This window comes from Cricetulus griseus, chromosome 6, assembly GCF_003668045.3.
Source record: "Cricetulus griseus strain 17A/GY chromosome 6, alternate assembly CriGri-PICRH-1.0, whole genome shotgun sequence".
NCBI classification, from domain to species: domain Eukaryota; kingdom Metazoa; phylum Chordata; class Mammalia; order Rodentia; family Cricetidae; genus Cricetulus; species Cricetulus griseus.
In genome coordinates, this window is record NC_048599.1 from 56,444,844 (window position 1) to 56,470,836 (window position 25,993).

Here is a 25,993-nt window from a genome sequence, read left to right on the forward strand (position 1 = left end):
CAAACAAAATAAAACAACTGGCTTTACTTCAAGATAAATTTTCTGAGAATTAAATCACATTTCTAATTATAGGATACCAGTAATATGCTAAACAAAATGTTTTCCAGCACAATGCACTAGATACACCTTTTTTTTTTTTTTACAAGAACATAAAACTGTAAGCAAATGGTAAATGTGATGTGAGATACATACATACATAATATATAGAGTGATAGAGAGGAAAGAAGGGAGAGTGGGAGGGAGAGGGGAGAGAGATAGATTAGCAAAAGATAAGATATTCAATTCACGCCTTTAATCCCAGCACTCTGGAGGCAGGCAGATCTCTGTGAGTTCGAGGCCAGCCTGGTCTCCAGAGCAAGTGCCAGGATAGGCTCCAAAGCTACATAGAGAAACCCTGTCTCGAAAAAAACCAAGATATTCAATTCAAAGTTCTTCTGGTACCCAAAAAGGTATAAAAACACTCAGAATTTTTTTTTTTTTTCTGACAGAAGTCTTGCTATATGTTGCCTAGACTGGCCCTAACCCTCACAGGCTTTTGTGGCTCAGCCTCTTCTGTAGTTCAGACCATAAAGCACATAAAGTCACATCCCATACCAGGTACACCAACTAGAAAATTTTAAATAACACTGAGGGGGGAAAAGTTTATTGGTAATCAAATAATTATTTTATTGGTAATTAAATGATCTATTTTATTGATAATTAAATACATTATTTTAAAAGGTTGATTGGTAATTATATAAATTGGAAAATAAAAACAGGGAAAAGAAGGTTGGGGATACAATTTCCCTAACATCAAACACACCAGGCATGGTCCTAGTACTTGGGAGGGGGATAACAGTAACAGGTTCTGAAGTTCAAGACCAATCAGCTGCATGTGGAGTTTGAGGCCAGCCCAGGCTACATGAGACCTTGTCTTTTTTTGTTTGTTTTGTTTTGTTTTTTCTGTAGTTTTGGAGCCTGTCCTGGAACTCACTCTGTAGATCAGGCTGGCCTGCCTGGTGCTGGGGTTAAAGGTGTGTGCCTCCAACCCGGCGTTGGTGGTGCATGCCTTTAATCCCAGCACTCGGGAGGCAGAGGCAGGTGGATTTCTGTGAGTTCGAGGCCAGCCTGGTCTCCAGAGCGAATCAGGACAGGCAGGCTCCAAATCTACACAGAGAAACCCTGTCTTGAAAAAACCAAAAAAAAAAAAAAAAAAAAAAAAAGACAAGGTGGGTAAGGGTAGAAAAGAGCATGTTCTTATAGTTAGCTTAGTGAAGCCAAATTATATTTGGTCCTTCAGGAAAACAAAATTATAAAAATAAGAGGAAATCTAAATTATAAGCATCATTCTAGTAGGATCAAATTGGAAATTAAGGAGGTGGGGGTAGTTATGTGCTGGAGAGATACTCAGTGATTAAGAAACCTCTCTGGTCTTGCAGAAGACCTGGGTCCAGTTCCAGGGGATCCAGTCCTGTCTTTTGGCCTCTTGGGGCACCAGGCATTTACTGATGCACAGAGATACAGGTAGGCAAAATACTCATACACCATAATAAAGGCAGAGGATATAACACATATGCATATGTAAGACCCTGGATCAATTCCCGACTCCTCAAAAAAATAAACATCAAATAAAATTAAAAACAAATCACAGGATCTCAAGAATGTGGAGGAAAACAACTCTTATTTTTGTATTTAAATTAAAGTCTAATTTATTTTCAAAATATACCAGATACCAACCAAACTAGTCTAATGCTAGAGACCCTAGGGATCCTAACATTAGTATATACTCAAATAAAAACTTTGCAAAACACTCACGACACATTCATAGTAAATATGACTGCTTCCTCACTTGTATTCTTTCCACCCTTATTCTTTGTACCCGAAAGATATAGCACACTCACCAGATCTAAGACCAGGGAGAACTCTGGTGTGCTTCTTGTTTTCAAAGGAAGAGCAGGTTTCCTATTTAGCTGTTCTTCTGTCAGTGGTGGAACATGCTTGATGAAATAATAGCTATAAATCAAATTTTAGGAAAATTTCAACATTTCTGTTTCATGTATTTCAAACACTACTAAACTTAAATTTTAATTAGCTTGGGATGTGGTCAGCTACACAATTCTTGCTATACAATACAATGTGCAAGACCTTGGGTTTAATCCCTACAGTACAGCTTGTCTTCATTATCTATCCCACTGGATTGTTAGATTGGCACAAAAGGAACTGCTATGTCACTCAATTTTAAATTGCTGTAACTAGACTCAAACACATCTTAATTGATCCCAGTAAGAACAATCAATATGTTTTCGACTACAAGGACTGTTTGCTTTTTTCTATCTTTCATCTCCTGAAGACCAAAGAAATAAATCTGTTTATTCCTATAGTGCTGCAGTTCTCAGCCTGTGGGATGTAACCCCTTTAGGGATCCAATGGCCATTTCACAGGGGTCACATATCAGATATTTATTTACATTATGATTTATAACAAGATTACAGCAATGCATTAATTTTATGGTAGGAGATCACCATGATGTGAGTAGTATTAGGAAGGTTGAGAACACTGCTCTAGTGTAAAACATCCAGGCTTCAGGATTCTGAATTCTCTGCATGCTGGTGTTTGCAGAAATGTTTACCCTGAAAAAAAGCTATTTTGAAGTCCTATGGAGATTTCAGCCTATCTGCTAGACTGCAGAGCAGGGATGTAATGCTTTTGTCGAGGCTCAGGAATCTGTGTGATCAGGTTTGGTGGCAACAGACAACCAAACCCTGACCATGACCTTTTTTTGGTGTGTTTGACTTTGGGGAGGGGCTCTGAAGCTTCTTCTCGTCCAGACCCTGGGTTCATCTGCCAGTTGTGGTATACAATAGACCTCTCTTTACCTGTCACAACTGACAGGGAAAATTCCTTGAAGCTTAAAATAAGGGAGGATATCGGCCTAATATAACATTTTTTTCTTTTCAGTCACTTCATAAGGCACCCGCTTATCAAACCTTTTTACGTTTCCAATTTATTTCTAATACCAAATGACCATTGAATATATAGTTACTTAGCAACTTCCTATATAACTGTAAGAGATTCATGAGCAATGATTGATCTCAATTGGTCTTTGTCAACTTCTGCTGTCCAGCCACTAGCTCCTTCTCGAGTCTCCATTGGAAAACATCATGAACCACCACTGCACTGTATGTTTACTAACAATTTCTAGGCCAAATATGCTACTGATAGAGCACATTTTGAACTCAAATAAGAAAATGGCTTGAGCTGGGTGGCACATGCCTTTAATCCCACCACTGAGGAAACAGGAGGATCTCTGTGACTTCAAGGCCACCCTGGTCTATAAAGCAAGTTACAGGACAGTGGGGCTACAGAAAGAAACCCTGTCACAAAGAAACTAAACAAACAAAAAAATAAAATGGCTTTAATTTGCTTTTTGTTTCGTATCATTTCCATAGTATAAAATAAACAGTATGGGCCGGACATAGTGGATCACACCTTTGATCCCAGCACTTGTGAATTTGAGGCCACCCTGGTCTACATTTCAAATTCCAGGCCAGCCAAAGCTACGTAGTGAGACCCACCTAAAAATAAAAAGCGTGTATTAATAAAGAAATGTACATTAAAATGATTTGTAGGATAACCTCATTTATTTAAGTATTCCAATATCAGATATATTTCAACATTGCAAAGATTGCAAATTACTTTTGTACCAATCTAACAGAATCACCTAGAAGACAGACATCTCTGTGTGTCTAAGGGTGTTTCCTAAGACATTTAAGCATGGGCAGCACTGTCCCATGGGCAAAGGAGAAAGCTAGCAGCACAGAACATTCACTACTCTGCTTTCTGATAGCAGACACAAAGTCATCAGCAGGGCTGGAGAGATGGCTCTGGCTGTTCTTCCAGAGGTCCTGAGTTCAATTCCCAGCAACCACATGGTGGCTCACAACCATCAGTAATGAGATCTGGTGCCCTCTTCTGGCCTGCAGGGATACATGTAGGCAGAACACTGTATACAAAATAAATAAATAAATCTTTAAAAAAAAGTCATCAGCAGCTGAATACCCCTATCTGCCACAGTTAGCAGGGTCTCACTGCCACAGTTCCTGCTATGAGGGACTGCATCCTTAACTTAAGATACTAACCAAAACATACCCTTCCTAAGTTGCTTCTTGTCAGTTACAGCAATGAAGCAGTAACTAATTCAACACTTCACCCAGTAAACTAAATTTTGAAAACACATAAGTAAAAGTATACAGATTAGTGTCTCCAAAACTCACTTATAAGTATTATACCCTACCTACAGGTCAAGCTCTTATCATGGGATTTATCTCCCATGTTTACAACAAAAATAATGTAAGTTTAAAAATGCATATGATATACCTAGACTAACAAATATAGTACTAACAGAATATAAAGCCTAAGTTAAACAATGCAGAACATCAGCTGTCTGCCCTCGTGAGAACACAGGATAAGTCAGAGATAGAGTTCTCTGCCCAACATGAAAGAGTACCCTGCTATGTACTGCCACTTAGGAAAAAGTTGAACTTCAAAATTCAAAGTACAGTTTCTACTGGACAAACATCATTTTTCAGTTCCATCATGAAGCTGAAAATCATTCAAGAAAGAAAATTCAAGAAAGAAAATTTAATAACTACAAAACAACTCACGGGTCAAATACTTCCCAGTCTTCCTCATAGGTGGCCTCTGCATGGGCTGAAGAGTAACCACTCTCTGGAGTTACTGGTGCTATTTAGTAAGAGGAAAAGAAGATTACATTCACTCATCAGAAGTTTCCGACAAAGTACACATTTTTACTGTCTTTATACAAGAGCTTCTTGAGGTCCTGTATATTTTAGATTAAAGATAAATAATTTATCAAGATTTAAGATTTAAAGACATTCAGTAAAACAGATTTAACTCTATATCCAAAAGAAATTACTACTATCAATGACATAGCAAACTACAAAATGGCTAGTAGAATTAAGATTTCTATCAGCTAATCGGAAATCTATTTATTATTACTGTCTAATAATTACTGTCATTTTCAGCAAGAAAAATGAGCATAAAATGAATGTGCTAGCTAGTTTTTTGTTAATTCAACAAGCTAGAGTCCTTTTAGAAGGGGAAACCCCAATTGAGAAAATGCCTCCATCAGAATGGCCTACAGGCAAATCTATGGGCATTTTCTTGATTAATGACTGGTATGGGAATGTCTAGTGTACTGTAGGTGGTGCCATCCCTGAGAAGTTTCATATAAAAAACAAAGCTGAAGCCGGGCGTTGGTGGCGCACGCCTTTAATCCTAGCACTCGGGAGGCAGAGGCAAGATTCCAAAACAATACAGAGAAATCCTGTCTTGAAAAAACAAAACAAAAAAAAGCAAAGCTGAGTGAGCCATGAAGGGCAAACTGATAAGTAAAAAGCTGCTCTATGACCTCTGCGCTTCAGGTCTGTTGTGATCTTCCAATAAGATAAAATGAAAAAACCCATTCCTTCAATTTTTTTTTTTTTTGTGTGTGTGTGTGTGTGTGTGTGTGTGTGTGTGTGTGTGTGTGTGTGTGTGTCAAGACGGGTGTGGGGTGGTGATGTTCCTCTATGTAGCTTTGGCTGTCCTGGAACTAACTCTCTGTAGACCAGGCTGGCCTCAAAACTCACAGAGATCCCACCTGCCTGTGACTCCCCACTGAGAATTAAAGGTGTGTGCCATCACTGCCCAGCCAGAAGCAATTCTATATTCTGTGTCCCATGGTTCACTCTATTTGAGCCAAGACCATGTCAACTGACAGAGCATAAGAAATATTATGAGAATTTTCTAAAATGGCAAAAGAGGGCAGAGCTGCTTACAAGGTAAATAACGTGCAAGGAGAATCCAATACAAATTGTTAAGAGCTAAGACTATAGGTGTGTGCCATGAAGCTCAGCTAGTTACCTACTTTTAGTTCCTTATTTTTGAGATGGGGAGTGTAACTGCTTGAATAACTGTTGAAACTGTCTCAAGAGCTTAAATAAGTAGTCCAAAGTCAGAACAAGCCTCCAGTGTTCCTGTTATCTTTGGCTATATTCTCAGTTAAAAAAAAATAGCCCTTTATCATTCACCATTTTATTATGATTGATGTTATTTATTGACTGACATTTTAGCCCCCCTTGGTTTTTCAAGACAGGGTTTCACTATGTAAACGTATCTGTCCAAACTCAGATATCTGTCTGCCCCTCCCTTCCTTAAAAGATGAATAACTGAAAACTTCTGCCAGGCTTTTCAAAACATTCCAGAATAATTACAATGTACATTTGCTACTTGCACTATCATAATTTTTCTGTATATTTGGTTCTTTAATTCAATCAGAAAAAGCTCACAGTCCAGGCTCCAAAGCTACACAGAGAAATCCTGTCTCAAAAAAACCAAACCAAAAGAAAAAGTTCAGAGTCAATGATCCTACTTTAATCATCCATGTCAATAATTCCCATCACAAAAACCATATACTTGTAGCTGAGAGTGGTAGTTAACAAATCTCAGGAAGCTGAGGCAGAACTGTAAATTTTCACCTAACCTAAGGCCAGCTGCACTGGTGCACAACTCGTTGACCCCAGCACTCAGGAAGCAGGGGAAAGCATTATCTCTGAGTCTGAAGCTAGCCTGGTCTACAGTGTCGTTCCAGAACATCCATTGCTACACAAAGATACCTTGTCTCAAAAAACAAAACAAAAATAGAAAGAAAAGAAAAAAACAACTTGACAAAGTAACCAGCATAAATGAATAGGCAACAGACAAGTTATTCCCAAGTCTTACTATAAAGAATGGACTATCTAGCCAGATGGTGGTGGTGTACAGCTTTAGTCCCAGCACTCAGGAAGCACAGGCAGGAAGATAGATCTCTGTGTGTTCAAGGACAGCCTGGTCTACAGAGCAAGTTCCAGAACAACCAGGACTATTATACAGAAAAACCCTGTGGAGACACCCACAACACCCACACCCACAGAGACACACAACCACATGGGGGGGGGGAGGATGGAGGAAGGGAGGGGGGAGACAGACCAATTATCAATTCACAATCTTATTTTTGGGGGGACAGGGTTTCTCTGTGAAGCCCCTGGCTGTCCCGGAACTGGCTATGTAGAAGAGGCTGGCCTTGAACTCACAGGTATCCACCTGTTTCTGCCTCCTTGCTCTTCTGTTCACGATATTAATGATGTGCTTGATAATCTCAGTATTACTAAATTTGTGGTATGTTACTTTTAGTTGGTTAATTTAAAGCATATCTTTCCTAGCATTACCGGGTTATGCTTTATAGAAATTTCATGATTTTATCTATTTTACTTAATATTTTAGTGATGGGGATGGAACCTGTGGTCTCATATGTTAGGCAAAAAAACAAAACAAAAACAAAACTACCAAATGAGTCACATCTTCAGTCCCATATTTCACTTCTTAAAAAGACTAAACACAACTGGGCGGTGGTGGTGCACGCCTGTAATCCCAGCACTCAAGAGGCAGAGGCAGGCCAATCTCTGTGAGTTCGAGACCAGCCTGGTCTACAAGAGCTAGTTTCTTTCAGGACAGCCTCCAAGCCACAGAGAAACCCTGTCTCAAAAAAACAAACAAAAAAGAAAGAAAAAAAGAAAAAATATTACATGCTATGTTTTTATAACTATTCATAAGATGTGTTAAAGGGGTATTTTCTTCACCTGTAAGAGGTGGGATATCACGGGTAACTGTTTCTTCTGCTTCTTCTAAGCCATTATTAATCGATGGCCTCACTTGAACTGCTTGATTTGAGTAAGCTGCTCCATTAGCTGACGTAGTGCTGGTAGTTATTTCATCCACCTGTTCCATGTCAAGCTGCTTCACTATCTCTTCAGCTTCCACAGCCTGTCCTGGGGAATCTGAGCCTGACGTTCCTGAAATTGTCCATCAGTAAACTATGAGTCACTTCAAAACACAAATATTAGAAAAGCAACATGCAATCAAAAGTACAATTTATTTAGACGATAACCCATACAAAAACAAAACTGAGGGTACCATTGTTTGAAGTATCTATAAAAATCCCACTAAACAATGGAGAATAAAGATAGGCTTCAGTTTTTGCTTTTCAGTACTAGGCACTGAACCTAGGTAAGCCCTCTCCCATCAAGTTACACCCCTAGTCTCCTTTCAAGTTCTGAGGCAAGGTCTCACTAAGTTAGCCCAGTCAGGGCTTGAACATTCAATCCTCCTGCCTCAGCCTCCCCAGCAGCTAGGGATTACAGGTCTGTGCCACCAGGCATGGCTACAGTAATATTTATGAGCAAAGTTTTCCTTAAGTTCTCAAATAGTTCAGAAACACCTAATAAGTCAAATAACAACCACAATTTAGAACTTTCCATTAAAGTACTGTGTGTGAGTCATTTGATAAACATTCATTACCCCAAACAGCTCTTCATCTTTCCAGTTCAAATACACTAAACACTGTAGCCACGGAGGACAACTAAATTTTCAACCACAGGAATGTTATCCAAGAACGGGCTAGATATTCCCTAACTATGAGAATCTTTTTACTAAAAGACCCAAGACTAAATAATTTTTAAAAGATGTAAGAAAAAATTCCATTTTTAGTAACAAAGAATAGTTCCTTAATTCTTCTCAGACTATGAAATCACACCAAGTGTTTCTTTCTAGAATTCTTCAAGTATAATTTTAAACAAAAATAACAAAATTGACTTCCAGTTTTCTCAACTTCCTGAAGCTCTTCCCTTATTTTATAGTTAACCCTCTCCTAAAAGTATGTCTTTGCCTGGAACCCATCCCCAAAGTTTTTACTCTTCCAGCTCCAGTATACATTCATCTCCATTGCTACCAGTTTAGTGATTTTCCACTAATAAGCCAAAATAAATAAATAAATAAATAAAACACTACTACTTTCAGATTAATGTTTTGTGACTATGTGGTTCTTTGCTTCCATCTCCCATATACTACTGCTTAATTTTACAAGTCTAACACACAACTCCTAGCTTGCATGTAGCAGAATTAACACTTTGCCAACATTTGTACTCTCCTTTAGAGCTTCTTCCCTTCAGACTGAGGAAAAACACTGTGTCTCAGGTAAGTTCATACCCCTTCTTCTGACCCCAGATCAGTCAATAGCCTCTATTAATTTTCATTCCTCTATTTTCAATCTCTTACTACTAGACCTTTCTTTTCTTTAAGCATACGTATATGTTTGATATCATAAATGCAAACAATTCCTTCAGACTAAGTGACTTCATTAGGTTTTCTTTGACATTAAAATATTCACAGACCTCTACACTTTTGCCACCTTTCTAACTATCCATTTTATTCTTCTAGGTCAATAGTATAGAGCTTCCAAATTAAAGTGTTACTTTGAAATTGTTCTGGCAAAAGAAACCAATGCCCTTCGAATCATCAGGCTCAGTTAGGTTTTTTTAATGTTCACCTTCATCTCTTCTATGACAAAATGTACCAGTAAACCCCCCCCCCCTTTTTTGGTCCTTTCTTTAAAGTAGGGTTTCTCTGTGTAAGCTAGGCCCCAAATTCACAGACCTCCCACTATTCCCAGCTGAAAAAGATCTTTAAAATCTAGAAAAACTATAATTTTTAAATCTAAATTATAATGAAAGCTTAACTATCTAAAACAATGATTTTTACTTACCATTTTTATTTGCTGGTGAAAAAAAGTTGAAGACAGGAGAAAATATGGTCCCCAGCAATGTAGTCCTTGGGGGACTACCTGAGGAAGGATTATCTTCTAATTTCCCATTTTGTTTTATATGTTGATTTGTCATTTCATAACCACCAGCTTCTAGGAAACAGAAAAAAAAGTAATGTCTAGAAAACATTGCATTTCACGTTTTATGCTGTAAATCATTTTTTAAAGTTCTTTCATAGTATTTCATGTAGACTAACATTAATGTTCAAAAGTGCTTATTAAAGAAATCCTGGGAGAAATTCCTTATAAATCAAATGACTTTAGTCTATTTACAATGTTTTATAAATGTTAACATTCACTGAATTTTTTTCAAAGTTGATTTACAACTAAAGCTAAATAGACTGAAAGGTTTCAAAGCAGCACAGAACAACAGGAAATGAAGAAAATAATTATAAGCAAGCAAACAAGTTATCAATTCCAACACTCAGACAAAAGACTTTTCCTGACATCTATTTCTAGTGAACGACAGATAAATGAATGTTGATACGTATACTTTTACTTGGTATTGGAAACTGAGCAAGCTATGCAAGCACAATACTACGGAGGTCTATTCCTCCTAGCCCTAGTCCAAATATAAATTTGGTATTCTGCCTGTACTCATTTTAATTCAAAGGAAGATAATTTTTAATTTCACTTGATGCTTTAAATTAATACTCAGTGCAAAAATAATTATAAAAAACAAGGTAATAGCTGGGCGGTGGTGGCACACACCTTTAATCCCAACACTCAGGAGTCAGAGGCAGGCAGATCTCTGTGAGTTAGAGACCAGCCTGGTCTACAAGAGCTAGTTCCAGGACAGCCTCCAAAGCCAGAATAACCCTGTCTCAAAACAAAAACAAGGTTAAAAATGCTCCAAATGTTTGTTTTTGCTTTCTGAAATGGTATTTTGATTTGTTGCCTAGCCTGACCTCTCAATCCACTGAGGTTACAGGCATAGGATACCATACCTAACCTCAAAGCAGGTTTTCAAAACAAAGAACATAGCAGGTGAAGAGGGATTTATGCTTACAGCTAAAGGAAAGATAGCATCAAAACATCAACAAACCTCCATTGACTGGACTTTTCCGTCTTACTCGAGACAACTGTTTGTTAGGCTTTTCTCCAGCTCTTGGTGTTGATGTAATCAAATTATTATCTATATCACGTTCAATTCTACTCCGTTTTGAAGGAATTTCTCTCTCTTCCTTAAGACATAATAGGAAAAATTTCATTGAGCATAATTACTCTTTCATTTTAAATGAAATATACAATATTAAAGTGTTAATGTTGTTATACTACACAACTGTAATGACAGCATCCCCAGAACAAGTTTTCTAAGGCTCCTAAATTTTCTGTGTTCCTGAAACACTAAATTTTCAAATTCAGTGAATTATTAGCCAATGTTACTATTTATGTCATCCAAGATTCCTCACAGAATACACGGTTAACAGTAAGTCAGACTTAGTGAACAGGCCTATAAACACTAGCAATTGAGAGGCTAAGGCAGGACTGCCCCATTTGAGGTCAGCCCAAGATACTAGTAAGACCTCAACTTATGAAAACAAAACACACACAGTAAAAAAGAAAGCACAATATTACTTATAAAGAGACAAAATTACATAAATATGTTATAATGAATCTGTACTTGGGGCACAATCAAAACAAAAACTGATTCAGGGCAATTCAGGATACTAACTGGGTGACCATGTACGGATTGGGGTGAAGAGGAAGAATTTTTCCTCAGCTTACTAATTGATATACTAAGCTTGGTGTGGTGGCTCAATTCCACCTGTAATTCCACACTCCTGGAGACTAAATCAAAACTGCTTGCAAAGCCGGGCAGTGGTGGCACATGCCTTTAATCCCAGCATTTGGGAGGCAGAGGCAGGCAAATCTCTGTGAGTTCGAGATCAGCCTGGTCTACAAGAGCTAGTTCCAGGACAGCCTCCAAAGCCACAGAGAAACCCTGTCTCAGAAAAACAAAAAAAACAACAAAAAAATCTGTTTGCAAGCTCAAGGTCAGCCTGTGCTACATGGCATATTCTAGGTCAGCCAGAAGTAGAGCAACTCTGTCTCAAAAGACAACCAAGGGGCTGGGGCTGTAGCTCAGTGCTTATTTAGCATGAACAAAGCTCTGGCTTTGATCCCTAAAAGCCCAAGCAGGTGTGGTGATGTGTGTTTTGTAATCCCAGCAGTTTGGAAGTAGACACAGGAGGATCAAGAGTTCAGGGGTCATTCTCTGATACATAAAGAGGTTACGGTGAGACTAGGCTACATGAAACTGTCACAGGAAGGAAAAAGAGAAGAGAAAATTACCTACTTATTATGGTCCTGGGCCAGGGAGAAGCCTCAGCAGGTAAAGGCTCCTGCCGCCAACCTGATAACCTGAGTTGGATCTCTGGGACTTTTTATGGTTTAGAGAATTGACTCCCAGTTATCCTCTGACCTTCACACATGTGCTTTGGCACATACACACCCATACATGCACATATACAGGAACATAACAAATAAAATGAATAAAAATGCATATTATGGTATTTGAGTTATTTCATTCTAAGAATTCTATTACTAAGGTCAGGCATGGTGGTGCAGACCTTTAATATCAGCACTTGGAAGGCAGTAGATGGATCTCTGTGAGTTCAAGGCCAACCTAATCTTCACAGGGTTCCAAGACAGCCAAAGCTACAGAGAAACCATCTTGAAACACCAACCAAATAAATGAATAAATAAGTTTTTTGAAAAAAACCAAACCAAACAAACAGTATTACTATCCAAACCCTAATATGAAACATTTCTTCAAGGAATACTTTCTTCTGTTGCTTTGCTCTTGGAGACAGGGTTTCTCTGTTTAACAGTCCTGGCTGTCCTGGAACTCTGTAGACCAGGCTGGCCTCAAACTCACACAGATCCACCTTCATCTGCCTCCTGAGTGCTGGAATTAAAGGCGTGTACTAACCCCCCAATCTGGCTCTTCAAAGAATCTTTATAGAAATGCTAAGTGCTAGATATGCATACTGCAGGGGACAGAGTAGGAAATACATAAATGCAACACGAACACTGTTTGGGAAAGCACGGTGCTGCATGCCTTTAATCGCTGCACAGGAGAAGACAGAAGCAGATGGATCTCTGTGAGTTTTAGGCCAGCCTGGTCTACACAGCTAGTTCCAGGCTGGCCCAGACTTTTCTTAAGACTGATTCAAAACAAAATAAAACAAATGACCTAACAATGTTTTTTAGATAAGGGACATAAATCCAACAGTGAATCATAAAATGGAATTAGTTTTATGATCATCTTTAAAAGAAATAACAGAACAAAAATGATCAGAGTCCATTACAATATTGAGAGTTAAATATTGGGTTTATAGCCAGACATTGGTGGCACACGCCTTTAATCCCAGCACTCAGGCAGAGGCAGGCGGATCTGTGAGTTCAAGGTCGGCCTAGTCTAAACAGTGAGTTCCAGGACAACCTCAAAAACAATACAGAGAAACACCGTCTCAAAAAAAAAAAGAAAAAAAAAAGAAGGAAAAAAAGAAAAAATTGGGTTTATAGCTCTTTACAATCTCACCACTCTGGAAGCTGAGGCAGGAGGTACAATCTCACCACTCTGGAAGCTGAGGCAGGAGGATTGCTCCGAGTACCTATCAGGCTAGCCTGGGTTACATGAGGAAGGGGAAGCCAAAGGGAGACCTCAGTGATAAATTGTTTCTCCAGATTACAGAATGCCATGAGCCCAATTTTTAGTAATGTGTGTCTGCATCTATAGCGAGTTTTGTTTTGCATATGTAATATAATATAAAAAATATTTCCCTCTGTAGATCATGATTAGGAGATCCGTAAATATGGATTTACTGTGAGATATAAATATTTCAGCATTTCACTAAAATTATACCACATCAAAACTGTGAAACTTTCACTTCAAACATATATTAGAAATCCAAAAGCAGAAAGGCTGTATGTAAATAATTCCTGAGTGTTCTTGCTAACAGTTTCAAAATTCTAAATCAGAAGTGTTGAGCCTTTGAGCCAAAATCTAGATTTGAAACAAACTGAGGATTCCACTTACTTTGTTAAGGGCAAATAAAGGGGGAGAAGAGCCAAGGGTGGTGGTAGCACATGGCTTTAATCCCCATTCAGGAGGCTTAGGTAGGCAGATCTCCTGGGAACTCAAGGCCTGCCTAAACTACATGGTTCAGTGCAAAGTCAGCCAGGACTACACGGAAGATCAGTGCTTGGGAGCAGAGGCAGGTAAATCTGCTTCAGGCCAGCTTATTATACATAGTGAGTTATATATACTGAGCCCAGAATCAAAACAATTCCTAAATGTAAAAAACAAAAATAAAACGAAGGAGTTAAGCCAGGCGTTGGACTTAATATTCATATGCTGAAGCTATACCTCAAAATATGATCATAACTGAGCTGGCGGTAATGGCACATGACTTTAACCCCAGCACTCAGGAGGCAAAGGCAGGCAGATCTCTGTGAGTATGAAACCAGCCTGGTCTATAAGAGCTAGTTTAAAGCTACATAGAGAAACCCTGTCTCAAAAAACCAAAAAGAAAAAAAGAAAAAAAAAAGGATCATAACTGAAGAAAAGAGCTTCTGAAGGTAATTAAGGGGTTAGAGAGATGTACCAGTGCATATTCTTCCAGAGGATTCTGGTTCAATTCTCAACTGTCTATAACTCCAGTTCCAAAAGTTCAAATGTCCTCTTCATAGGAACACTGTCATACATACATACATACATACATACATACATACATACATACATACATACAGGCAAAGTACCCATGCACGTAAGATAAAAATCTCAGCAGGGTGGTGGTGGCACACGCCTTTAATCCCAGCACTTGGGAGGCAGAAGCAAGTGGATCTCTGCAAGTTCAGGCCAGCCTGGTCTATAGAGCTAGTTCAAGGACAGCCACGCTGTTCCACAAAGAAACCTTGTCTCAGAAAACAGAGAGAGAGAGAGAGAGAGAGAGAGAGAGAAAAGGAGATATAACCAAACCTATCCCTATACACAAGCCAAGAAACTGTTATTTTTCAAAAATACTTGTCCCAAGAAATATAAAGTCATAAAAAAATCTATACCATTAATAACAATGCACATTTACGACATACTTGGAAGTTTCTAAGACTGATTTTCCACTTTGTACCATCTAGTCTGAAAATGATTTTGAGACCAAGCACTTGGCACCAATCCCAATCTCCCTGAGGCTTAGAAGAGTAACTGACTTCCTTAAGTGGTTTAATACTAACTCATACATCAATGTAGAAGATACATATCCTTCCTAGTCCAGAAGCCATTCTTTCTTCTAATAATTTTGTTTCTTTAATAATTCAAAAGAATGAAGAAAATCCTCTTTTGCTTTCTACAATACTATGTTGAAAACCAGAAGGCTAGTGGTATAGTGGCACACACTTATAATCCCAACACTCAGGAAGTTAAAGCAAGAAGGCTGCCATAGTTTGAAGTTTAGCTGGACTACATAGCAAATACCTCTCAAAAATAAATTGCCGGGCGTTGGTGGCGCATGCCTTTAATCCCAGCACTCGGGAGGCAGATCTCTGTGAGTTCGAGGCCAGCCTGATGTACAGAGCAAGTGCCAGGATAGGTCCCAAAGCTATACAGAGAAATCCTGTTTTGAAAAACACAAACAAACAAACAAACAAAACAACAACCATGATAGAAAGCTATCATTAGTACAGTGGAATGTCTGTCTTTCATTAAATATCTCATATGTAATATTACTCAAAATAAAGCCAAAATGTGTATAGCCCTTAAAGAGGGCTCTATCCGGGTGTTGGTGGCGCACGCCTTTAATCCCAGCACTCGGGAGTCAGAGGCAGGCAGATCTCTGTGAGTTCGAGGCCAGCCTGGTCTCCAGAGCGAGTGTGCCAGGATAGGCTCCAAAGCTACACAGAGAAACCCTGTCTCGAAAAACCAAAACCAAAACCAAAACAAAAAAAAAAAGAGGGCTCTATCAATATCAATTTCTCTTCTATATGCTTAGAGGAAACAACCTAAGCATGATCTTTTTATGTAGGCGTAGGGTTAAAGTATTACCTTGGGTGTGCTTCCTTTAATGAATTTTTTAATTGAAGACAATAAGCCAGTTTCATTCTTTGATGGTTTTTCTCCTCCTGAAGGCAAGCTATCATCAACCTCTGAGTATTTCCTTTTTGCTCTGGCAGTGCGCTGTGTTTGGATTGGACTGGGTTGCTGAGAAGCCTTCCGTGTTCTCAGCTTCATCTTTTATGGGTGCCACATGTAAACCTGTAGGAGAAAAATAACATAAGTTATCACCCAATATGTCCAGTTATTTTACACAACAAAATTCTACTTCTTCACAAGGTAGGGAATGGGTTTGTCCTTTTGACCTTAAGCTGTATTAAGGGTAAAACCTATCATTTGATGAATGAACTTCATAAATATAATTCTAAAAACTAATAATCATGTAAGAGTAACAAAAAAGGCTGGATCACTTCCATATGAGTTCAATTTTACCACACACAGTAAAATTGGATTTATAGGTCAAGGTGTAAAATACTGTACAGCATGTGAGGTCCCAGGTTCTGCCCCCAGCAACACATATACAAATGCTCATATTTAAAATGAAACTATTGGGGGGAGATGGGCTAGAGAGATGGTAAAGCAGTTAAGAGCACTTGCTGCTCTTCCAGAGAACTCAGGTTTGATTTCCAGCACGCACATGGAGGTTCACAGCAATCTTTGACTCCAGTTCCTAGGGGATTTGACACCCTCTTCAGGCCTCTCCAAGTACTAGCACATACCTGGTACTCAGATGCTCATGTAGGCAAAACACACATTCAAAAAATTTTAGAGGGCTAGAGAGATGGCTAAGAGGTTAAGAGCACTGGCTGCTCTTCCAGAGGTCATGAGTTCAATTCCCAGCAACCACATGGTAGCTCACAACCACCTTGAATGAGATCTGGTGCCCTCTTCTTGCCTGCAGGGTTACATGCAGAGCATTCATATATATAAAATATAATTTCATTTCAAAAATATTTCATAAAATAATGAACCCATAAAATAACTATACATTGCTCCAGTCCCTAAAACTGTTAACAGACTGGATGAACATGGGCCAGCATGAGCTAACATGAGATCTGAGATGCTGGAGCAACCCCTAGTGTAGGAAACAATGAGTCCAAACCAAATTCTCTCCCCTAAGGTACAAAACTGTGAAGGCTCTGGAGGGGTGGCAAGTCCAGTTAACACCTAAGGCACAAGAGAAGCTATCATTAAGGACAAGAAAAGGGTGGAAGATGCAAACTGCCACTAGGATAGCACTCACCAGGTAACACTGAGGCACGGAGAATAAACAAAAGCCCAGAGCTGGATTCTGAGCAAAATAACAAGGGAACTTAAGACAATGATGCAGGAAACTGAAACTCAACTTTTTTTTTTTTTTTTAAATGGTTTTTCAAGACAGGGTTTCTCTGTGTAACTGTCCTGGAACTCACTTTGTAGACCATGCTGGCCTGGAACTCATTGAGATTAGCCTCTGCCTCCCAAGTGCTGGGATTAAAGGAGCATGCCACCACTGCCCAGCAAAACTCAACTCTTGACTAGGCTATCCCAAAGGCCTTCACTTACAAGTCCAGGAATCCAATTTTCCAAATACATTCTACCAGCATTTACTTTCTATTCATAATATTCAGTATTCAGTAAAATATTCCAAAAGCTGGCAAGGTGGCAGGTTGAGTAAAAGAATCAGAAAAAGCATACAATTTGTCAATATTGGGAATGAAAACTTGAACCAAAGACTGTAGACTTAGAAAGAATTATGGAGAATTTCCAAACCATTTACATTCACCAATTCAGGTAAAATGGGCAAATTCCTCAAAAGATGAGTCACAAGCAGGAGACAGTGTGGCACACAGCTGTAATCCCAGCACTCAAGAGGCCAAGGCAGGAGTATCTGACTTCCAGGCCAGCATGAGACACAGCAAAACTTGTCTCAACAAAAATCCAAGCATTACACAATGTTAAACAGCCCAATTAACCTCATATTTAAAACGCAATATATAGTAAAAAACATATGTAAAACACAAGGTCCAGATGGCTTCACTACAGAACCCAATCAACACTTAAGATATATTTATTTTATGTGTCTAGGTGTTTTGCCTGCATGTGTATTTGTACCAGAAGATATTCAAATCTCTGGAGCTTGAGTTACAGGCACTTTGCGAGCTGCCTGATGAATTAACTGGGTGCTGGGAACTGAACACAGGGTTTCTGGAAGAGCAGTATGACTCTAAGTCACTGAGCCATCTATCTCTATAACCCACCACACAATTTTTCTCTATAACACTTAAAAAGATAGGAGAAGACTGGGACATGATCGTGTTTAGTAAATAAATCTAGTACTAATGAATGAAAATGGTAAAATGTGATAATATTTTAAGTCTAAGAACTTGAGACATAAAAATAAAGCACTCATTTTTGTAACATTCCAACCAGATCTCATTTAGGATTATAAAGTTTGCTGCCCAGAAATCTAAAACAAAAAAAACAAAAAACAAAAAACTGGGCAATAGATTTGTTTTGCAGTTACTTGATGCCCAGGTAAACAAATCCCCAAATATCTTCTTCCTGTTGTATTTTTTTTCTCCTATATTTACCCACATAGCCTACCAAGAAACCTAAACTCCATCAACCACCTAGTTGTGACATCCTTCCCTTACCCTCTATTATCAAATTCTGATTTTTAACCTCTAAAATTAAATTTTCAGTCTTTCCCTTTAAATCCACCCTTTGAACTACAGCAGTTTGCCTACTGCTCTTACCTGGTTTCTCATCAACTGCTTTCCAATAAAAACTAAACTCACTGGCAAATATATCATCCAACAATACGTACTGCAGTGTGTGTGTAGGGGTGCATATACATGGAGGTATTCATGTGTGGAGGACATCAGGGACGCTCCTCAGTCTTTCTCCAACTTAGTGAGACAGGGTCTTACAGAGCCTGGAGCACACAATCAGCACTGGCAATCCACTTCCCCCAGAGAGGATTCCCAGGTACAGTCTTTCTTCCTTCATTGTTTTTTTTTTTTTTTTTGCTGTCATTCTCTGTACTGCAGTAATCATAGTTGCTGACACTCTGTACTCTCTAACCATGTTTCCGTCCTCTTTACCACAAAGATTATTTCAACTAATTATCTAGTTATCCTCACTATTTAAAACTCAGCCCAAGTATCATATAACCAATAAAAAACCACCCCCACACCCATAAACTTCTATAAACCCTGAGGTCATCTCTCCCTTAGCTCCTACTAAATTACACCAAGATAATCTCCTTCAATAGATGTGTCCGGATGGCAAGGACAGGAGATGTAGTTCAGAAGCTGAACCCTTGCTAAGCATGTAGAAGCACTGCAAAGAATTTAAAAACTCCTTAAGGCAACCATCTAATCCATAACCCTAAGAATCTGGCGCACACACAACCCAGTCTTCGTTGAACTCAACCCAATTTTCCCATTTCTCTCAAAAAGATCACAGGAGAGAAAATTATATCACTGAAATAATCAGAATGTTTTAGCTGGGTGATGGCACACGCCTTTAATCCCAGCACTTGGGAGGCAAGAGACAGGTGGATTTCTGTGAGTTCTGTGGTCTACAGAGCTAGTTCTCTGTTACACAGAAAAACCCTGTCTCTAAGAGAAAAAAAAAAGTACAAGCAAACAAAAAAGATGGCTCAACAGGTAAGGATGCTTGCAACCAAGCCTGACAACATGAGTTCAATGATTGTAAAAGGCTGAGCTCAGCAAGACGATCATGCCTATAATTTTGAAAATGAGAGGAAGACCACTCCAAGTTTGAGGCCAACCTGTGCTACAGATCCTGTCTCAAAATATGCATGCATACATATATACTAAATCAAAGTGAAAAACAAGTCATTGATCCAACCTGTCCACATCCTTGTATCTTATACAAGTAATCCTATAGCACTTTAATTAAATATTTATTACACATGTAAAAGTCTTCATAATTAGCCGGGCGGTGGTGGCAGTGCACACCTTTGGTTCCAGTACTCAGGAGGCAGAGGCAGGTGGATCTCTGTGAGTTCAAGGCCAGCCTGGTCTACAAAGCTACACAGAGAAATCCTGTCTTGGAAAACAAACAAACAAAAAAGTCTTCATAATTGGACTGGCAAAAGCTCAGCAGGTAAAGGTGCTTCCCATCAAGCCTGATGACAAGTGTTTGATCCCCAGAACCCACATGGTGAAAGTCAAGTCCTAATTCCTACAAGCCTCTCACTGCCACATGTACGCCACAGTGCATGTGTTACACATGCACACTCACAAACTCACACACATACACACAGTAAACAATATAAACCTTTTTAATTAAAAAAAAAAACCTCAGTTTGAAAACAATGAACTTATTTTTAGAAGAATTAAGAATTTGTTCTCCACTAAATCTAAAATTCTATGATTAACTCTTTATCTTAAAAATCATTATGACTCCTAATCATTATGACATCCATGAAAGAAAAAGTAATAGTCTACATTCTAGTGTGAAACAAATGTTCTGCTGTTAGATGTACCCATTTTCTCTCTCCTGCTTACCTAAGTCACTAAAGAAATTCAGAGAGACTTCTCTGTCACCTAATAAAAACAGACAAAAAGTCAGCCAGAGATACAGTGAGACCATATACAAATGGCTATTAATGAAGTTTAAACCCAATTATTTCAAGGCACTCAAAAGTGCCACCTTCCATTATACTATTTCATCTTTCTTTAAAAAAAAAAAAAAAGAGGCTGGGCAGTGGTGGTTCACACCTTTAATCCCAGCACACAGGAAGCAGAGGCAGGCAATCTCTGTGAGTTTGAGGCCAGCTTAGTCTACAGAGCAAGTTCCAGGACAGCCAGTACTACACAGTGAGACCCTGTCTTGAAAAAAAAAAAAGCCAAAAAAAGGTACTTGTTCTACAAATTATTGCAGCTATTATGAAAGCCTGAATACTAGAAATCCAATGGAATACTAGTAATCTTCCTTTCTTTCAATCTACTATAGAAAGCTATGCATATCGTGAAATATGGGATCCCAATATAGTTAACTATCCTATTGTGACTTTATGTCAAAATTTTATTTGTTGCCTGACATGGTGGCTTATTTCTGTAATGTAAGCACTTTCGAGGTAGAGGCAAGATGTTCAAAGGTCAGCCCCTGCTACATAAAAGATTCAAAACCTATCTTGTCTGCCCTGCCACAAAACAAAATAAAAAGCCTTTGTCTATAAAGTCTTATCTTAAGGCCATACTTAAATCTCACTGTTACTTACTGCCAGGTTCACAAAAGTACCAGAGGATCACTGGAGACCAAGAGTTTCACTATGTAAATTTTATTCTCATTATGCTCGTCTTACCTAGACAATACTCTTAAATTCCACATATCTCCGGATCACAACCAGTATATAAAAATTTAACTTTCTTTGCTGGGCAGTAGTGGTGCACATGAATCTGAGTTTGAAGCCAGCCTGGTCTACTGAACTAGAAGAGCCAGCACTACAAATTTCTCAATTCTACTGTCTCTGAACCCTCACCTATGTGTAGTTTAACAAGCTATTCTCACTTATGAGTAAAATACAATGATATTTTATCTAAGAATTTGTAATTTGTTTTGATACAAGTTCTTTCTGTGTAGCCCTGGCTATCCTGAAATTTGATCTGTAGACCAGGCTGGCCTCAAAGTCACAGAAAACCACCTGCCTCTTCCTCCCAAGCACTGGGATTAAAGGTGTGTGCCACCATATCCAGGTGAATTTGGAATTTTTAAAAATACTTTATTTTTATTTCATGTGCTTTCATGCTTTGCCTGCATGTATGTAAGTGTGAAGGTGTCGGATCACCTAAAACTGGAGTTATAGACAGTTGTGAACCACCATGTGGTTGCTGGGAATTGAACTCAGGACTTCTGGAAGAGCAGCCAGTGCTCTTAACCACTGAGTCATCTCTCCAGCCCTGAATTTGTAATTTTAAACAAAGCATTTCAGAAAGAATTCCATAAGACTAAGTATATACTGGTGGGGCATGCCTTTAATCCCAGCATTCCCAGAAGTCAAGCATGGCAATTCTCAACAAAATCTCAACCAACTAGGTCTACTTATTTGTAAGGTAGGTTCAATAACAATTCAATACACTTTAATTTTAAAAATGGATGTACTCAATGGCTTTAAGAGGATTTCTGGGAGTTCAGGCCAGCCAACACTACACAATGGGGCCTTTTGGGTTTTTTTTTTTTGGGGGGGGGGTTTCAAGACAGGGTTTCTCTGTGGCTTTGGAGGCTGTCCTGGAACTAGCTCTTGTAGACCAGGGTGGTCTCGAACTCACAGAGAATCCACCTGCTTCTGCCTCCCGAGTGCTGGGATTAAAGGCGTGCGCCACCAACACCTGGCCCCACAGTGGGGCTTTTTAAGAGAGAGATTTAAAAAAAAAAAAAAACATGTACTCACATGTACTCATACAAACATTAGTCCTTGTATGGCTTAGGTTAAGGCATAAAGATGTTAGGGTAAGTAAGCAAAAACTGAAGTCAAAATTGTTCATTCTAGCAAGTTTCATGCCTATTAAATAGCCTAATTTTGGGACATGTTGGCACTAACCTTTAAATCTCAGTGCTCCTGGTTAAGGAAGAAGGATCTTAGTTTGAGTAAGCTTGGACTACATAGCCAGACCCTGTCTCATTAAAAAACAAACAAACAAACAAAAACTAGTAAATAAACAACCTCATCTTCAGTGTAGCACAAAGCACTCCCTATAGCCAATCCAGTTTAAAATATGGTTTGGCAACTTTAACCAACTAATAAAAATTAGTTGGTTGGGCAGTGGTGGTAAAGCCTTTAATCCCAGCACTAGGGAGGCAGAAGCAGGGCGGATCTCTGAGTTTGAAGCCAGTCTGGTCTACAAAGCAAGTTCCAAGACAGGCTCCAAAGCTACACAGAGAAACTGTTTCAAAAAAAAAAAAAAATTTACTTAAGAACATATCATCTCACATATTTGACATTTGTGACTTAAAAGTATCTTTTCCCCTTATATTTCCATAACAACTTGAGAAGCTGGGTGTTGGTGGTGCACACCTTAAGTCCCAGCACTCAGGAGGCAGAGGCAGGTGGATCTCTGGGAGTTCAAGACTAGCCTGGTCTACAGAGAATGAGATGCTGCCTTTTTCAAATTCTGGCAAACCACTATATTCATCAATCAAAGTACAGTGTATTGTAACCAAGATAACTTAATTCTACTTCACTCAATCAACAACTGATTCTGCAGTTACAAGTCTACTGTCCTTTCCAAACAGGTCCATGTCTTTTAGAGGTAGGGCCTCATATAGCACAAGCTGGCCTTCAACTTGTAATACAGCTGGGGGTAACTTTGAACTTCTGATTCTTCTGCTTCCATCTCCCTGACAAACCACTATAAATGGCTTATGTGGCGACGGGGATTTAGGTAATAGAACCCAGGGCTTCCTGCATGCTAGATAAACACTCTACCAATTGAGCTACATACACAGCCAGATGTTGTTATAACCATTCCAAGAAGCCATTTGACCAAAAATCAGTCTTGGAATATGCTAGGTTAATTTGGAAAAGATACACTTTCCAATCACCAATTTCCTAATGGTGGAGGAAAAATTAACATCACCAGCTCAAATGAAATGTCCAAAAGGCACTAGCACTATGCAGAACAGAATATTCTAAAATATACCTATCCTATTTGGCATTGCTACACAATCCTATTATTGCTAAACAGCTAAACAGCACACAAAAGTTAAGGACTACACCACTTAGAAGCTTTTACATCCTTTCAAATCATGCACACAAAAGTATTAAGAATATAGCCGGTAGGCAGGCGGTGGTGGTGCACACCTTTACTCCCAGCACTCTGGAGACAGATGCAGGAGGATCTCTGAGAGTTTGAGGCCAGCCTGGTCTACAGGTGAGTTCTAGCACAGCCAGGGCTGTTACACAGAGAAACCCTGTCTCAAAAAAAGGAAAAAAAAAAAAAAAAAAGAACAACAAAAAAGGATGTAGGTACTAGGACTAATTGAATGTAATACTAACCAACTTGGAAAACCTTGGAGACAGTCTACAATACTGACTCTTACCTATAAACTAAGTATTATCAAAAAACTATCCCAAAACATCTTACAATACAAAGCCTGCATTAGACACATAACTTATTCTAATTCTTCTAAGTAGCATAACTGACCCCATTTCTTAAATAGACTCCAAAGTAGCCAGTATGTCTACACTTCCACTGATGAACCCCCGTAAGTCAAACCATCCTAAAAAAGCAGTGAGGCTCAGTTCACTCCTAAGACTACTTCATAAAAGAGCTACATTTTACTTTGACTTCCTTTATGACCTTGGGCTAAGTCTTTCGAATGAAAACTATAATGATGTTTGCATGTGCATGTTATTACTGAAACTCAATCCTAACATGAACATGAAATACTCTAGGCTCGACCTATGGAGCAGAAAAATACTAAATGATAAACATTATTTGATATGTAATACAAGCCATGTTTTAATCTTCATTTTTATCCATGAAGGAAAACACCTATAATGCCCCAAATTCTACAAGACTAAAACACTGGGGGGAAAAAAAAAAAACCCTGAGGACCTCTTTATGTTTAGAAAAAGTGAGTAAAACAAATAGCTTCAAACTGCCATTTCCAAGCTTTTATAAAGATAACTGCTAGGTCGCAAACAAAAATGTGTAACTTGGCGTCTGATGAATGGAAATAACAAGCAATCTACGATCTAAAAATTATGCAGATAAGCCTATCATTTCATGTCACTAATTTGTATACCACGGAAAGGAGTCATCTTGGTATTGCCTGACTAACATTAGAAAGATAAATTCCTGCCTTGGAGTAACATCTATTAAATACATTCATCTCGGGAGTTTAGGGTAGTTTCCCAGCAGTATCTCCATAGGTTTCCCTGAGGCGCTCCTGAAGTGCCTAACATCATTCACACATTCAGCTACCACTAGGGTGAGAAGTAAATAAACACCATTTACTTATGCAGTTATTTATAACAGAATCCTGGTCAAGCATGCAAAGGTAAGCTCATAGGACATACCCAAAGTAAACAGCATGTTAACTATAGTATAATTAAGATTCACCCATAACTGACCACTATGGAAACCAAAGGCCTCCCACCTAGTCTGATTTTTACTACCACTATTGATTTTTTTTTTAAAAAGTAGTACTGTCAACTCAACATTTTACTAGTACAGAAGACACAAGTTCCTAGAACCTCTCTCTCCACATTCTCAAAAGCTGTTCCTAAGAACTGAGCTAGAGCAACGCCCCCCCCCCAAAGCACCCTACAAGAATAAAATTACCGAAGGTCCGAAAAGGCAATCTCACTTAATTAGCCATAAGGACCACCGGGTCAGAGAGTAGGAACGTGAGATGGGGTTTGGGGGGGTGGGTAGCACAGTGAAATCTAACCCCAGAAATCACAACACAGGCCGCAGCCTAAGAGCTGAAGCTGGCGGGAAGTGAGCTCCCTTTCCGTTCCCAGGGGAAAGTCCAGGCCAGAGCGGCTTCCACACCGTGGACGTACAAGGCGCCAACAGTGCATGCCTACGGACGCGCTGGAACCGCTGAAGGCTCGGCTTGGGAAGGGGAGGAGATCCCGACAGACGGCCCTGGAAGAGGACTGAGCTTGGGAGCCACGGCAGCGTCTGGACCAAGGGAATTACCTTCACTGTGACGACAGAAAAGTGTCCTCAGGCTCCGGCAATGGTCCCGAGTGCGCAATAGGTGGTGTCTTTCCCGCTTAGCCCTCAGCAGCAACAGAACCAGCTCCTTCAGCCAGTCGCCATTTCCCGCCTACCGACCTGCTGCACCGCACGGACAGGGACCCGGATGGAAAGCGGCCTCTGCGCGCAGGCGCCCTGGCTCCCTCCTCCCCCGCCCGCCACTCTCGGGCTAGGCGGGAGGGAAGGAATGCAGGAGGGCCTGGGCGGCGGGGGCGGGAGGAGGCGGTGGAGGGTGCAACTTTTACTTCCGTGAAAAGGCTTAAGTTTCTGCCGCCCTGGGGAACTCACCGGTGCGAATTCCTGACCAAAACCAAAAGGGACAAAAAAAAAAAAAAAAAAAAAAAAAAACCGAGCACAGAGCCTTAGGGCCCGAGGAGTTTGACGGGACGCAGCTTCTGAGGGGGGGCACGGGGCCTGGGGGACGTTTGTACTTCGGGGGCCTCCGTAGCGGGCGGTAGGGTGGTCGCAGGGGGAGTAGGGAGGAAAGCGTTAGCCGCGGAGGTGGGGACGCCAGCCGGGACGGTTTTCCCTCCCGCC

General features: G+C 39.6%; 1 protein-coding gene across 3 annotated transcripts in view; it reads right to left on the minus strand.

Annotated features, from left to right (window-relative positions):
* The window catches only part of Ctdspl2 (CTD small phosphatase like 2), a 49,661-nt gene extending 23,915 nt beyond the window's left edge, over positions 1-25,746 (minus strand). For 2 of the 3 annotated variants that reach the window (XR_003486561.2, XM_027422003.2), the window contains exons 1-7: positions 25,397-25,744; positions 15,723-15,932; positions 10,722-10,860; positions 9,620-9,769; positions 7,659-7,871; positions 4,644-4,722; positions 1,881-1,992 (exon numbers count right to left, since the gene is read on the minus strand). Coding sequence is in view for 2 of the 3 variants with exons in the window: in XM_027422003.2 (XP_027277804.1) it covers positions 1,881-1,992; positions 4,644-4,722; positions 7,659-7,871; positions 9,620-9,769; positions 10,722-10,860; positions 15,723-15,908 (879 nt within the window). In the remaining variant the exon portion in view is untranslated. Of the gene's footprint in view, positions 1-1,880; positions 1,993-4,643; positions 4,723-7,658; positions 7,872-9,619; positions 9,770-10,721; positions 10,861-15,722; positions 15,933-25,396 lie in introns of all 3 variants that reach the window. The other variant, XM_027422004.2, reaches the window with a different exon arrangement.
* Between the last annotated feature and the right edge of the window lie 247 nt (positions 25,747-25,993).